This window comes from Catharus ustulatus, chromosome 2, assembly GCF_009819885.2.
Source record: "Catharus ustulatus isolate bCatUst1 chromosome 2, bCatUst1.pri.v2, whole genome shotgun sequence".
Lineage (NCBI taxonomy): Eukaryota > Metazoa > Chordata > Aves > Passeriformes > Turdidae > Catharus > Catharus ustulatus.
In genome coordinates this window covers 50056743-50072897 of record NC_046222.1, presented here as the reverse complement: position 1 = coordinate 50072897, position 16155 = coordinate 50056743, and the positions used below count along the sequence as shown (strand labels likewise).

At 41.6% G+C, this 16155-nt stretch overlaps 1 protein-coding gene across 1 annotated transcript in view; it reads left to right on the top strand.

Moving 5' to 3' along the window:
* The window catches only part of MTMR6 (myotubularin related protein 6), a 28952-nt gene that overhangs the window by 538 nt on the left and 12259 nt on the right, over positions 1–16155 (top strand). The window contains exons 2-7 of the mRNA XM_033051594.1: positions 3345–3461; positions 5321–5483; positions 6387–6544; positions 7261–7389; positions 8434–8568; positions 9697–9829. Coding sequence (XP_032907485.1) covers positions 3345–3461; positions 5321–5483; positions 6387–6544; positions 7261–7389; positions 8434–8568; positions 9697–9829 — 835 coding nt within the window. The remainder of the gene's footprint in view (positions 1–3344; positions 3462–5320; positions 5484–6386; positions 6545–7260; positions 7390–8433; positions 8569–9696; positions 9830–16155) is intronic.

The window sequence follows — 16155 nt, the reverse complement described above, 5'->3', positions numbered from 1 at the left end:
AGGCTTTTAAAAAACGTGTCAGCTAAGCTGTAGTTGACCTTTTTGACTTCTCTGACTTTTATTTCCTATTATTAGTGTGTTAGTCTTTGTATAATGAAAGTGCAAATGGAAGGTCTCTCTTCTTGTTGTGACTATTTTTTAAGTAAGTTTTAAGTCGCAGCTTCTATTTAGTGAAATTTCTAACAATACTTTTTCTCCCCTTGCTCATCATCCCTGACCGCAGAGGTTGCTGAAGGGACTCCCCCTGTGTGTTGGGTCCTGGAGGTTGTGGTTAATTCCTGAACCCCGCAGTCTGACCTCAAAGTAGATTTATAGATATGTTTAAAAAAGGAGCATTAATAGTTCGTGTCCAAGTAGTAGATTTGTAACCAATAATTACATAAAGGAACATAATTGCATTTTTTTTTTAGTAGCATCTTACATAACTTTTATAGAAATGCATATAGCTGCTTTTATTTTTCATATAGCTGTGTATATGTGAAACAGAAGGAAGGCCTTGATGAAACTATTACTAGTGACACTTTATTAGTCTTGCATCACGCTGACAGATTGGAGATAAAGTTTCTTTATCAGCCTATTTGTTTATAAACATGAAAGTCCTTGTTTGGAAACTTAATATTGTATTGTTACAGTCAGTAACTGGTTCCAAAATGAAAGCTCGACTAAAGCCAATGCGTCTTGATGATCAGAGTATTTCTTTAAGTTTCAGACCTGAAATTGAGAGTAGAAAGGCTGCAGGTTGCTGACTTCTTTGCATCTGCAGCTGATTATATTTCTGCATTGTGTTTTTGGGGCCCTGCTGGGGAAAAATACTTAATGTAGCAATATAACCGAAGAGAGAAATGAGCTCTGAACACAATTTGTAAGTTACAAGACTTATTACTTGAAGTGATTATTTTTATAATTCATACCCAAAATAATTCTAAAAAATCAGTGTCACGGTAAGACATAATGTGATATTTCTTTTGTTACAACTCTGTTGCTTGGCTTTTTGTAAGATGGATTAAAATTCATACAGGCGAGCATTACAGGTATAGGAAGCAAGAAAAGTAAAGTACAACCTCCACTGTGGGCCTTGAAGGTTCAGTCTGTGTAGGTTCAAATTGGATCTCATGCCAACTGTTCTGATACATCCCTGCTTTTTCTGATCTGATGGCATTCCTGTTTTTTCAGTTTAGTTAAGTCATAGTGACATAAACTTGAAATAACAGTGCAGTCTTGCATAAATTAACTGCTGTGCAGAGCAGCTGTTAACCCCTGGAGAAGGTGATGGGATAGGTTTTCTACCTCCTCCAACTCTAGTTTGCTGGGAATGTTGAAGTTAACATTTCCTTAGAACTGTCAGCGCAGCTACCTGAAATTGAGTGTAGCTTTTTTGTGACATTCAACTGTCCAACTATGTTGAATACGGAAATAAGGTCAACTTAAAAATCACTTCTGAGAGTTTTATATTTAATTAGCATCAAATGATCAAACTCAGTTTATTAAATGTGGTGGTACAATAAAGAATATTTGGTTTTGCAGTGAATCTTGATAGTATCCATAAGAATACTTTATAGGAAAGTGTAGGTAGAAAAGACTGAAAATTCTTCTGTCAAACCTGCTTGCATATTTGAAATCAAATCTCTATTAGTGAAAATACTGCCAGATTTTTCTCCTGGAGATGGAAAGTTTTGCTTAGTTTGACTGCTAAATCAAATTGAACAGCAAAAGAAAAAAGTGTATAGTGAGCTGGTTTGAGTCAAGTTTGAATAAATCTCTCATCTATGGAGGCTGAATCTAACTAACATTTCAGTTGTCTTTAAGAAAAGTTTATCTATGATTTCACTTTCAGAATTCTTGAAAACTTTAGCTAGGTACGTGGAAGTTGGAGCACTAATGCCTGTCCTCGTCTAATGTAGAAATAGAACTTTGAGAAAACTGCCTTGTTACATGGGGGAGAAGGAAACCTCACATGCCAGGATTTTGTGGGTTGTATTACTGGAGCAGTTTCTGTGAACTTCTTAATTTGCTGGGGAGTTGCAGTGCCAGGTGCCTGAGCAATTATTGCTGCAGATCTGCCCAGTATGAATTCTGTGTTTTGGCTGTGGTGTATTCACTTATGCTACTCTATACTTGAGGACTTGGTAGATTCAGCATAATGTATTTTGATGTACTGATGCATGTAGTTTCCAATTTTTTTGCTTTCTAAACTGAAATCTAGAATATTATCATAGTGCTGAGTTCTAATATATATTTGCATTTCCTTCATTCTGTTTTGAATTCATTAAGTTGTTTTTTTAACTTTCAAAATCAAAATTAGACCTTTGTAGATCATAAGAAATACCTGAATTTTTCTTCTGTTTTGTATGTGCTTTTAGTAGGTAAATACATTGGTACATAGGAATTAAAAATGGCTTAACATCAGAACAGTATATGTGGGCTCTCCTTGTTGCCTCCTCTGGGTGCTGGTCTTGCTAGTGTGGAAATTTTGGGAGTTCTGCCATGCATGTCATGGCAGCACAGAGCTTTAACTTGGCATTGATGAGACAGTGCTGCCAAGAAATAGAGGAATGCATGGAAATAAGCCATTTGCCACACTCCTTTCCTTTTCTTACACACAAATCATGTATTGCTTGTTTCAAATAGAGCACTCTGTGGGACCCAGAGTTAGGAGGAGCAGATAAAAAGCAGGCTATCTAGAAATATTTTTTCTTTTGAAATATTTTCCATAGGATTGAGATAACAATGGTGATAGAATGCCAGAAGGAGTCGTTTGCCCTTGTGAGGCTCAAACCTGAATTATCTGCTTCAAATGCCAGCACAGTCCTTGAATTTCTAGGAGGTTTTTGTAATTATTAGTATAATGTTTATATTTCATTAAGAATGTATTTTGACTATGAGGCAAGGTTATAATAGTACAGATTTTTGCAGTTGGGCAATTTATAAAAGATAGTACATAGCTAAAATGGAAGTCAGGAGAGCACAATCTTTATGGCTTTGAGTGTTCAGACAGCCAATAAAGCACATTGCTGAGATCAGCTGTTAATTCAGTGCTGGCATCTAGATACCAGGAAATTGTTAGTGTGCGTTTGCTGTGTTTTGGGGAAGCAACCTAAAAGCTTAGTCATTAATAATTCTTACTTTAAAAAAATTGAAACTAAAAAAAGCTCAATTTTGTATTGAAAGAGGATATTTGAACTAGTTGGTCTCAAAGCTGAATAGCTTTGTGTGTGCTGTGTTATGTTTTCTCCCATTTTCTAAATTACTGCACAAACTGACAAAGCCTTTGCTAAATTAGAATTTAAATTTCTGCAGAAATTTGAAATTTAAGTTTTATTCCCCCTTCCCCTTTTTTGTTACAGGTAGAGCAAGTGAAATTACTGGATAGGTTCAGCACGAGCAATAAGTCACTGACGGGAACTCTGTACCTTACAGCAACTCATCTGTTATTCATAGATTCAAGCCAGAGAGAGACGTGGGTAAGGATAATGAATGCTTGTGGCTCAAAGCCATAGGTTCTCCAGATCCATTTCTTCTTCCTGATCTAAGGTTGAATTTGTTCACTAAAATGTTCTTAGCTGTTCTTTCTACTCTCCTCCTTCATTGTATTGTAATAAGTTAATAATTCACAGGTTATGCTGTTGCGTGACACTGCTGCAGTTGAAATCAGGTCATGTTGAAAATTTTGGCTTTTCCTCAAGATGCTGTAATTTCTTCTGTAGCCTTCACTTGCATTTCTGAAGGCATGTGTGGTGGTAATTCTGAGACAGGAGTGGGAGACTGATACATAGGTTAGCATCAGGTTTAAAATTTCAGAGTTAACTTACCTTGTAATTAGATTCTGTCTAGGTTAAATGGGAGCAAAAATCCTAAGATCTCAGGTTTGGGGAATATTGAAGATACTATGTGCTTTTTTAGAGCAGTAAACAGCGGTTTCTTCACAAGTATTCATCTCTGGAATAAAGGGTTTCAGATGGGGCTACAGCTTCTTGTTAACCAGTACCAGTGTTGTGCAAGCAAAGCTGGCTGGTATAAGTATTTCCCATTAGTTTTTATACTCAGTGCCCTGGTGGCACACATACGGACATCAAGCTGTGGCTCCCACTGGAAACCAGCTGCCTGACCTGAGTTAGTGCCTTAAGTCTTCCATCCTCCAGGATGAAGTATCATCTCCCTGGCTGTTGTTATTTTTTTTTTCTGTAGGTGTATTTTCCTTGATTAGCTGTAATCATCTATCCTGGTTATCTGACTAAGTGCCTCATGGTGCTTTCAAGAAAATTGATTTTTCTGTTATTTGTTCTTGGATACAATGTACACCTCTGTACAAACCAAACTGTTATCCTGTCATACAAAATGGGTTTTTGGGAGAACATGATTCAGAAGCATTACTTGCTTGCGTCTCCCTATGCACTACATTAAAAAGTTTCATTTTGGGGAAATTGAACCTATACTCCAAGTACAGCATTTCTGATGATAATGCAAGTGTAATTACCATAATGTCTCCAAGATAGTCTCTTTGTAAATGCATATTTGGTAGCACAGTTTTCAGATGCCTGTCAAATTCTGATCAATGTTTAAGAGGATTTGATTGCTTCATGAGGTAATTGAAATTCTGTCAAGAACCTCTTGTTCAGTTGAGGTAGTGTGTCTGTGCCCTTCTTCCTACAGTTGAATAGCTGTTACTTTCTATGTATTTACCTAAATCTTGTGTAGATTTGCTACACAGATACTCTGTGGAGGGCTTTTGTATGTCCATTGCTGTGACAGCGCTGTTAAAGTGGTCATAAACATTTAGCTGAGAAGCTGTCATGTTTATCTAATACAGTAGGTAATATAGGAGATGTTTTTCTTATCTCCTGTCTGTACCTGTTAAATACTGGAATTCTGAAATCTTCAGGATTTGTCTTTCATACATTGAATTCTTTTCCTTCACTTCCTTTATTTTGTCTGAAAATTCTGAAGTATGTTTTTGTAGATCCTTAAAAACATAGATAGCCTGTCTGGATACTGCCTAATGAGATACAAGCCTTTCAGTTAACAAAGTGAAAAGAAAACCGAACAACTACAGTGGAGTTTTGCTTCTCAATTTTGCATTTAGAAGGGCACTTCAAAATGACAGAAGAGAATAACTAAAGTTTTATACATTTTAGTGTCCTGATTAAAGTGGCATTCTTGCATTTGTGCTTTTAAATATATTGCTTTTTATAACTGATTGACAAAATTAGTCAAAATCCATATTCAGCATTGCTTGGTCTGTTGTCTTACATATGCTGTTTTAAATAGTATGCTCTTCTTGTTTTTCCTGACCATGCTTACTCTGAGTTTTTGTATGTCACAGATACTACATCATCACATTGCTGCAGTGGAAAAACTTCCTTTGACTACTTCTGGCTGCCCCCTTGTCATCCAGTGCAAGAACTTCAGGATAGTTCACTTTGTTGTACCCAGAGAGAGAGATTGTCATGACATTTATAATTCTTTGCTTCAGCTCTCAAGAACAGGTAAAACTTGTAGCTGTAAAAGACTTCACAGTATATGTATGGATAACAAGTTGTGGGGGATGTGTAAACCATGTATGTTTTATTTATGTTTCTTTAAGCACATGTTGCGTAAAGTATCAAATGAGTTTGCTATATAAATAGGTTTTTTTGTTAAATAATAATTGCATAAAAATTCAGAAGCTGCATTGTCTGGCTTTTCTATGTCACTGCTTTTCCTTAACAGAATGAGAGATCCCTTTGTGGTTTTTTTGCATTTGTAGTGTTGTTCCTGAAATTGTGACTATAAATGTGTATAGTCTCTCTTAATTGTGGGTTCCATAGATTAAAAACCCACTGATCAAATCACTTGTTACTAATTTCATGCAGTTTCAAAAATAAATCTGAGATTTTGATGCTAGAATAACATTACCAATTCAGCTTTACAAGAGACCTTTGTCACTGTGGTCTTTTGCATTTTCTGCTTGTGTTTAGAACAGGGCAAAATGTCATCTGTCATAAGTAAATAGCATACTAGGAAAAACTAGTTTTTGAAAGCTGTTCTAGGGGAAACTTTAAAACTTTATTTTTTAAGGTCAGTAGATGTAAATTTCAGTTCTTGCCTCCCGAAATAATTTGTTCTTTCATATCCTGTGACATCTTCTAATAATTCTGCCTTTTGCCTTAAGTTTGTCAGTCTTCATTTTGTGACCCTTATGGCTTTACAAATGTCTCTTCTGAGATAGGTCAAGCACACCCAGGAAAACTTTCATAACCTATTTCTAAGTATCTATAATTGTGTTGGTTAAATGTAGGATAATTGCAGAATAGATACTTCAGGCGTGTCAAGTATCTATTATTTAGTCTTGTTTCTGTGAATCTTAAAGCCTGAGACTTTTTCTCCATTACATATTCTTTACCTTTTAGCGAAATATGAAGAACTCTATGCCTTTTCTTATAATCCAAAACAAAATGAATCCGAGCAAGTCAAAGGTTGGCAACTTATTGATCTAGCAGAAGAATATAAGAGAATGGGAGTGCCAAATGATTACTGGCAGTTGTCTGATGCAAATCGTGATTACAAGGTAAGTGTTGTAATGGAAACACATTCTGCTCTGCATCTGTTTCTGATCAGGCCTGTAGAAAACAGCTTAATGCCATGAAATCACTTGGCTTGCAATATAAGCCAAAACTTGAAGGTAGAGAGAGTTAACTCCTTAATCAGTGTGCAGTCTCACAACTTCCTAATTGAAGTTTTTCCCAAGACCTCATTGAGAGACCGTGTTTACATGGATGCGTGAGTTCTTTGGAGTTGTTTTGAGAGATGCTTATCTGTTTGAAGCCCAGCACCAGTGGTTCTGGTGCTCTGCAGCTTTGTTATGTCTCTCTTAACTGAGCAGGATTCTGCCTTAGCATTTTGCAGTGCTGGTTGTGGTGGTGTGGCTGATTCTGAGATTAGATTTCATCTTGCTTTGTATTAAAGTTAGGGAAATAATTTCAGTATTTTTTTTAAACATATTCCTAGCATTTCTACTGCAGAGTTGAACATTCTTGAGAGTGAATACTGGTATGGTGATGCTTGCTTGTGTAACTTGGATACTAGTTTGTACTGCTTTCATCCATGGCTTGTCTCCTTTAAGTTGTTTACATTTGTATAATGATACATGGTATCATGGTAGTGTTTATCTTTTTTTTTTCTTTTGCCTTAATTCACCTTACATCTTTCAAATTTAATACAATAAAACTAGGTTAGGCTTTGTGTTTTGCCTATAAAATCCTTTTGTCTATCTGTGTCTTTCAGATTTGTGAAACTTATCCTAGAGAACTTTATGTTCCCAGAACTGCAAGCAAGCCGATAATTGTTGGTAGCTCCAAGTTCAGAAGCAAAGGAAGATTCCCAGTGTTGTCATATTATCATAAAAATAAAGAGGTATAGTGTGACTTCCTTCTACTGTAAACATGCTGAAAAGTATTTCTCAACGCTTGGCAGTCGTTCAAGGGTTGGTGAGGAGGTTCAAGTACATGACTTGTATAGCAAGGCTGTGACTCAGGATAACCCTGAATACAGCTGACAGGAGTGGTGCCTAACAGGATGCTGAGTAAGCCTAACCAGTTTAAAAGAAATTCTTAAGTAATCAGATGATAATCAGTTGAATCTACTAAAGTTTGCAGAAACTAACATTAAGGTAACTGAGGATACCTTTCTCTTAAGGGATCTGCTTTTCTTCATATATCAGGAATAAAATCTGTTGGGTCAAAATGGTAGGGAAAAAAAACCAAACAGATGAACCAACAAAATAATAGAAATGTTACTTCAAGGAGTTACTGACAAGGTAAAAAAAGCACTACAGGGTAGGAAATAAGATTTTTCAGAGTATGGTGTAAAGCAGCATGTACTTGTCTCAGCTGTGGAAGGAGAGGAGTACTGTCACCTTGCTGAGTTAAAGAGTTTGTCTGATGAATGTGCATCTGGATGGATTTGAGCATAATTACATTATTATTTGAATATTGGAAGATGTACCTAATACCTGAAATACAAAATATCATTAAAAATTACATTGCAAAAATTGCATTAGATGATAACAAATTGCACTTGCAATAATAAAATCATGCCTGCATTAATAAAACCACACATAATTCATTCCATATTAAGGGAGTAGGTTGCTTTCCTAAAGTGCAATTTTTCCGGCCTGTACTTTTGAGAGGTTTTATGTCAATTATGTAAACCGATACCTTGCCCATGAAGATGAACTTGAAAAACTATTTTGAAGAATCTTTAGATTTAAGTTTAGATACCGTGTTTCAGGGTTTCTAAGGCATGTGCTTAAAGAGTTGAAACACCTGAACTTTATTCAGTTTGCTGGTACTGTCTGCTGAATGAAACAATTTGTTTCAGTGTTTTTTGAGATTTTGCAAAGCACTTCAACTATCGGTATTAAACTGATGCTGATTTGTTCTTTGTTGTCTCTGGTAGGCTGCAATTTGCAGATGCAGTCAACCTCTCTCAGGTTTCAGTGCCAGGTGCCTGGAAGATGAGCACATGTTGCAAGCCATCAGTAAAGCAAATCCTTCAAATCGCTACATGTATGTCATGGACACCAGGCCCAAGGTAGGTATTTGCTACAGACAAGCCTCTCCTCCTGAATATCAGAGTGCAGGGATACAATGTAATTCTGAAAAATTTGGAGCCAAATATCAGTCCATCATATGGAAAATGTTGTAAAGATAAGGTTAGGCCTCTCTATTCAGGTGTTTTAATTACTTGCTTTCTTGAAGTTGAACCTGTCCCAGTACTCAGCTAGAATTCTCTGAATATGCTGCTGAACTTCAAGAGGGGTATTTAAAAATATACTTAAGTTGTAGTTAGGATGTCAACAGTTGAGTGGGATCCAGATAATTCTAGCTGTTTGAAATTAAATTCATGAAATAGCGAACTGTGAAGGGGTTTCTTTTGGAATGGGAGAGAATACTATGTTATGTGTAAATGATCTGTACAAACTGTCTCAGAAAGGAGGAAGTGGAGGAAATTCTGTTCTGGCATTTTGAGGTCATCATAGAATGGCTTGAGTTAGAAGAAGTCTTAAACGTCATCTCCAACCTCTCTGCCAGGGTTGTGCAGAGCTCTATCCAATCCGGCTTTGAACACTTCCAGGATCACAACTTCTATGGGCATTGTTTTCCAGTGCCTCACCATCATACTTAGTTCATCACTAATTAAATTGAATTCTGTTATTTTATTAAGTTGAATTATGTTATGACCTGTGTTACAATGTGTGGCTAATTCTCACTCTTTAGACCCATCTTCATTTCAGTTAGTATTAATTTCACTCAAGTGTCTGAACACAGGAGCTGAAAATGTCTGGGTCTTACTCTTTCCTTTGTAGATGAGATGTTTGTAGTGTCTTTACTCAGAAACATTTGGACACAAGTAAAAGCTTATTAGTTAGGAATATTGAGAAGAGAATAAGAATTACTAAATGCATTATTCATATAGGTCTGTTCTAAATATAGACTACTTCTTTTTTCTTTTTTTTTATATGCATATACTGTCCTTTTCTTACACTTCAGTGCTTTCAAGCTAATTTGCCCCAAACTGTATTAGAATCTGTTTTATAATATGTGCTCTTGTGGATTTTTTTCCCCAATGTATTAAATTGAAATTGCTTGGCTTTTGTTTCTTAATTTGATATTTTTATTCCAATAATGTTTTTCAGTATTTTTATTTTCCTCTTTTAAGCTTAATGCCATGGCAAACAGAGCTGCTGGGAAGGGCTATGAGAACGAAGACAACTACTCAAACATTAGGTTCCAGTTTGTTGGCATTGAAAATATTCATGTAATGAGATCTAGCTTGCAAAAACTCCTGGAAGGTATGTTTTAACTCTACTAAAATAGTGTATTTGAAAACGGGGTGTTTGTCTGAAGTCTTTAATAATAGGTTACACAAACTGCATTGACATTTCTATGGTTTATTCCAGCTCTGTGTTTAGTACCAGTTTGATGTGCTTTGTGGTAATGAATTACAGTAGTTTCACGAATACAAGCCGCACGGATTATAAGCCGCACCCCCGGTGCCTCGACAATGTTGCTGTCTTTGTCAATAGATAAGCCGCACCCCGAATATTAGCCGCACTTTCGTTCGCAGCGAGAATCCGTGCGCAGCTTTCACAAATTGGCCAATTAGTAAGAGGATCGCGGCATAGCGGGCTTTACTGGCTCGGGGCGGGGCCAGGCAGGCTCGGCCCGCTCATGGTTGCCGACGGGGCCGGGTGGCCCAGCTCAGCGCCACGGCTCGGCGGGGCTGGCCGGGTGGTGCTGCCGCCGCCGCCGGGCTCGCTGGCCCCCCTCTCCCGTCAGCACCGCCCCGCTGCCGCGTTCGCTCGCCCGGCTGGCAGGGCTGCCGCCGCCGGGCTCGCCGTCCGCCCCGCTGCCGCTTTCGCTCGCCCCGCGCCGCGCCTCGCGAGCGCCGCGCCCGCCCCGCGGCGCTTTCGCGGCTCGCGGCGGCGCTTTCGCGGCTCGCGGCTCGCGGCTCGCGGTTCGCGGCTCGCGGTTCGCGGCTCGCGGCTCGCGGCGGCGCTTTCGCGGTTCGCGGTTCGCGGCTCGCGGTTCGCGGCTCGCGGCTCGCGGTTCGCGGCTCGCGGTTCGCGGCTCGCGGTTCGCGGCTCGCGGCTCGCGGTTCGCGGCTCGCGGCTCGCGGCTCGCGGCTCGCGGCTCGCGGCTCGCGGTTCGCGGCGGCGCTTTCGCGGCTCGCGGTTCGCGGCTCGCGGTTCGCGGCTCGCGGCTCGCGGCTCGCGGCTCGCGGCTCGCGGTTCGCGGCTCGCGGCGGCGCTTTCGCGGTTCGCGGCTCGCGGTTCGCGGCTCGCGGTTCGCGGCTCGCGGTTCGCGGCGGCGCTTTCGCGGCTCGCGGTTCGCGGCTCGCGGTTCGCGGCTCGCGGCTCGCGGCTCGCGGCTCGCGGCTCGCGGCTCGCGGCTCGCGGCTCGCGGCTCGCGGTTCGCGGCTCGCGGCTCGCGGCTCGCGGTTCGCGGCGGCGCTTTCGCGGCTCGCGGTTCGCGGCTCGCGGTTCGCGGCTCGCGGTTCGCGGCTCGCGGCTCGCGGCTCGCGGCTCGCGGCTCGCGGTTCGCGGCTCGCGGCGGCGCTTTCGCGGTTCGCGGCTCGCGGTTCGCGGCGGCGCTTTCGCGGCTCGCGGTTCGCGGCTCGCGGCTCGCGGTTCGCGGCTCGCGGTTCGCGGCGGCGCTTTCGCGGCTCGCGGTTCGCGGCTCGCGGTTCGCGGCTCGCGGCTCGCGGCTCGCGGTTCGCGGCTCGCGGCGGCGCTTTCGCGGTTCGCGGCTCGCGGTTCGCGGCTCGCGGTTCGCGGCTCGCGGCTCGCGGCTCGCGGTTCGCGGCGGCGCTTTCGCGGCTCGCGGTTCGCGGCTCGCGGCGGCGCTTTCGCGGTTCGCGGCTCGCGGTTCGCGGCTCGCGGTTCGCGGCTCGCGGCTCGCGGCTCGCGGCTCGCGGCTCGCGGCTCGCGGTTCGCGGCTCGCGGTTCGCGGCTCGCGGCTCGCGGCGGCGCTTTCGCGAGCGCCGCTTTTGCTTGCCCCGCCGGCAGGGCTGCCGCCGCCGCCACCAGGCTCGCCGGCCGCCCCCTCCCGTCTGCACCGCCGCCGCGTTTCCTCGCCCTGGCCGGCACTGCAGGCCCCCGCACCGCCGGGCTCCCCCACGCTGCTGGCCCCGATTATGCTGGGCTTCCCCCGCTGCCAGGCAGCCCCACCCGCCGGCCTTCCTGCTTCTGCCATGCTCCCCTGCGCTGCTAGCCCCAGTTCTCCCGGGCTCCCCCGCCCTGCTGGCTCAGGCTCTGCCGCCCGCCCCCGACACTGCTGGCCCCGCCTCTGCCAGGCTTTCCCACCTCTGCCGGGGCCGGCCGGGCTCCAGCTTGGCTTGGGGCTGCCGCGGGCTCTCACTTCCGTGTTGGCAGCTTTTAGAATTTTGTTAATAGATTAGCCGCCCCGGAATATTAGCCGCACTTCCGGGTTTCCACCAAAATTTTGGTCAAATTGGTGCGGCTTGTATTCGTGAAATTACTGTACCTTAAATGTGGACATTCAAACTGTAAACCCACCTGAATGAAATTATTTTGAAGAAAATTGAATGGTCCATGTGTCTTTAATGAGCTTTGTTAGTATGTCAGTGAGAAAGACCCCTATGTTTTCCAAGTGTGTGTCTGTAAATACATTTCATTTATAAAACATCAGTTCTCCAAGGAATGCTTTGTTACACAGAATTCACAATAAGCATATGGTCTGCACAAAATTTGAGCTCTTTGGCTTGGTGAGCCACTTGTGTGCTTTGTAGGTATTTGTAGAGAAGGGGTAGAGGGAAATGTGAGCCACTTCACCATACCACTGCCTGCCTCCTGGTGGTGAAAATGGAGAGGCAGAAGTGTGTTCATAATTCTGTTAATGTTTTGTTTAGGTAGACAGCTGAGAGAAAATCTAGGACATTTTGTGGATTCTGAGATTAGAATACAGTGGCAGGAGTGAGGCTTCCACACCTGACAGACAATACATGTGTAAGTGCTTGACTTCCGGAATTATGCAAGTATTTCCAGAGACAGAGAAGGTTTACAATTGCATGGAAGCCTGTTTTGATGAAGACATTATGTTACATTGATCAAGAAATCTTGTAGGCTAGTGGTGTAGTCTTCATTTTCATTGTTCCTGGATGTACTGCTAACCTAGTCTTCAGGCTGTGCACAGACTTCTACTGAGCTTTGATAATATGGAGCTTTCCGGTTATTCCTGCATGTGTTTTTCCTAAAGGAAAGATGAAAAGCTTGAGTTTTTAGGTTTTTCATAACCCTCCTTCCTTTCTTGTAGTAATATGTTCCGTTCTAGGAAACTAGCTAATGAAACTTGATGGTTGTTTTAATTTTTTTAAGAGGCCTGTTCCTTTGTAATAATGCCTGATGCAGAAGTGTATGCATTAACACACAGTTATTGTCACAGGCTTCATATTCCTTCCATTTGAATTGACATCTCACCAGCAATGCTTACTAAATATGTGTCTGTAACTTTCTTTAAGGATGGAATATATTTTGTGTGGAGAATTGGTTTGTTTGAACACTATTGAACAAAATCATAAGTGATTGCTATTGCTTGTTTTCCACGTAAGTTTTTTTGGTAAATGAACACAGTTGTTTTACATCTGTTCAGTCTGTATGATTCACTGGAGTTTTGCTGAATGCCACTTTAGAAGTAGGAGCATCTTCAGAGGTGGGAAAGACCCTTAAAATTTAGGGATATATGCAATAATTTACTCTTCAACCCCTGTAGAAATGTGCCATCAGTGGGATGATCAGGAAGAAAATGCTATGAAAATGGTTCATAACTTAAAATGAGGAAAATTGACATTTAGGTTCTGTGTACTCGCTTCCCCTGAGTGTGCTGAACTGAATGTTCACAAATCAGCGCATGATACCAGTGACGCTGCTTGTTGAAGCACCACTGTAACTGGGACTGCCCTCAGTTGTTTGGGCTTTTTATGACAAAACAACAGTTATTCATTGTTTGGTGTGTGTCCTGCTCCTTGTGTCTGTGTCTGTCTCATTTCCTTCAGAATCTAAAGATTCCATTGGTAAGCCAAATGTGGGCCAAAATCCTTCCCAACATACTTTTGTAATGGGACTAGACCATGGAACATGCTAGGGGAATTTACAATGTATTCATTTTTGATTGATCTGTTACTTAAATGTCTTGCATGCCGTGGTTCAAAACTTTTCTCAAATAGTTTTCTTCACCCTGAACATAGTGACTAGCAATGAGCAGACTACAACATTCATGGGAAAAACTTAACACAGACTAAATTTGTAGCTGTGACATTAAGTACAAAGTTCAGTTTTTATATATGTCAATTACAATATTGCATAACAGAAAGAATTGAACTCCAATAGGCAAAAAGGGTTTTGGGTATGTCAAGAGGGAGCATTTCTGCAGAAAATGTTTGGGGAAAAGGCTCAATAGGTGTTGCAATCTGTTGCATATATTTTTGATGGTGGAAGTGTGTTAACTGAGGGGGGGTTGTGAGTTATGTAGTTTTCTGTATGGGGCAAGGGATTATATAGGGTTTTTTTATTTGTTAAAGAAAAAAACCCTGCCTGCAACATGCTGTGCTTCACTCTGCAGGCTACTCTCCTCCTGAACTGCTGCCTGAGGCTTTGCTAATAGTGTGAATAAGGACAATCAAACAAGGGAACATCAAAGTTTTGGGGCTCATGTGCATGTAGGGCTTGTGTTTTTTATGGTGGGATCTATATAGGCAGAACTATCTTGAATCCTATTTATTATGAAGGAGATGAATTATCTTAGAGGTACTATAAATGGCACCATAATCATCTCTGATCTTTTAAAAGACCATAAGGAACTGGAAAATAAATTTTTTCGGCATATAAGAGTTGGAACAGTATCAATGCAATTGATCTCATCACCAACTAGTATAAAAATGCCTGCGTTAATTCACAGAAATGGAAAGTGACTCTTGGGGTTCAACATATGTGTTCCTATCTCTGCCTTCATTTATAGAAATACAGAAATCTAGCTAGAAAGGGGAAATACCAGTGGTGAAATGCTTCTGCCAAACTGAAAATTGTGATCAGAAGCAGATTAGGACAGCAGTATCTGGTGAAAAGGAACTGAGGGCTGGAAAGCTCGTGCTTTAAATCAGAGGTTACAGAAATATGTAGGTGTGATGCCATGAACAATACTTTTGTCTGTCCAGTTCCTTCTCTGCAGATCTTTATTTCCAGATATGTGACTACTTTCAGTTTCTTTCCTTTACCATAGAGTGGTGGATGTGTTCGTGTAGTGTTGTGACTGATTGAGTGTGTGGAACCACTGGTATGGAGAATGACTTGATCCTTTCAGCTAGCTCACATTCTCATCTGATTTCCTCCATGTGCCAGATCTTTTGGAAGCAGAACTCTTGCCTAATGATGCCTTTCGAAGTCAGGGGAAAGCTAGCTTGCTTTTACTTCTTTACTGGTATTTACAGACGAACCTTTAAAAGTAGTTCTTGCATCCTGAGGTTTCTTGATGTTCTGTTACCTCATTGTGTTGTGGTTTGCTAGGTAGTTTTGTCATTAAAGAAGATTTGTGGGTTTAAGAAAAGGTGCTGCAGTACGTACTGGGAAGCCTGTCATTCTTCTAGTATTCAGCAGCCCCTAGCGCTATGACTCTTCCTGAGCAATGGGCAATGTACCAAAACTTATTTGACTGAAAGCTGAGAAGCATCTAGTGCAGATAGAGGAAACCTCTTGGAGGCAGTGATTTGAATTTGTAGCACTCATTACATCAGGGAACTTGATTGAATATGAATCACAGAATGATTTGGTGAATTTTGTTCTCTACTTTTGCTGCTGACTCACTTCCTTCCATGGCCAGAGATAAAGATGATTTTGCAGCTGTTGTGTCCCTACTGCTCACTTTCATTTACAGAACCTTTTTATTTTCATCTGGGGCCCAATGCTTTAGAATCATAAAATAATTTATGTTGAAAAAGAATCTAAGGTCATCAAGTCTAGCTATTAAGCTTAGTAGAAAGAAGGCTTCCACTGTGGAAGAGGCAGGTATTTTTGTAACTACCAACCTTGGGTGTCTTCTCTTAGAATTACACATAGCTGAAGTTATGTTAGCCAGCAGATTTTTTTTTTTAATTGCCAGAAGCTGGTCGTGTTTGGACAGTAATGTAACTATGTGAGTTACTATTCAAAATTGTACCTATTCAAAATTAAAAAAAAAAAAAGAACCAGGTTACCTGTCTTACATGTGAATTGGTTCTGTGTGAGAATCTTTCAATCTACCTCTGTATCTCTGCTGCTCCACTGCAAAGCATCTTTCCTTTGAGTTCTTCCTTGCTCTCTGGTTTAACATTATTGTTACAAGATTCAAGTATATTAGGGAAGAATGGTAGAGATCAGTCAGAAATGGTGTATCTAGTGTGAAGGTAGACAAAATTTTGGTGGATTTCATTCATCCATGTGTTCTTGTACGGCATTTTATTCTCCTGAGCAGGATGGAGGTGACAAAACTCTGGGAGTGTGACTTCTCTGAACTGTGTGTATTGTCTGGATGCAGCTACTTCCCTACTACTAGTACTAATTAAGCAGTGAGCCTTTGGCATTTGCATTGCCTTCCTTGGTGAGACAAGAGCAAGGCCTCCTGGTGG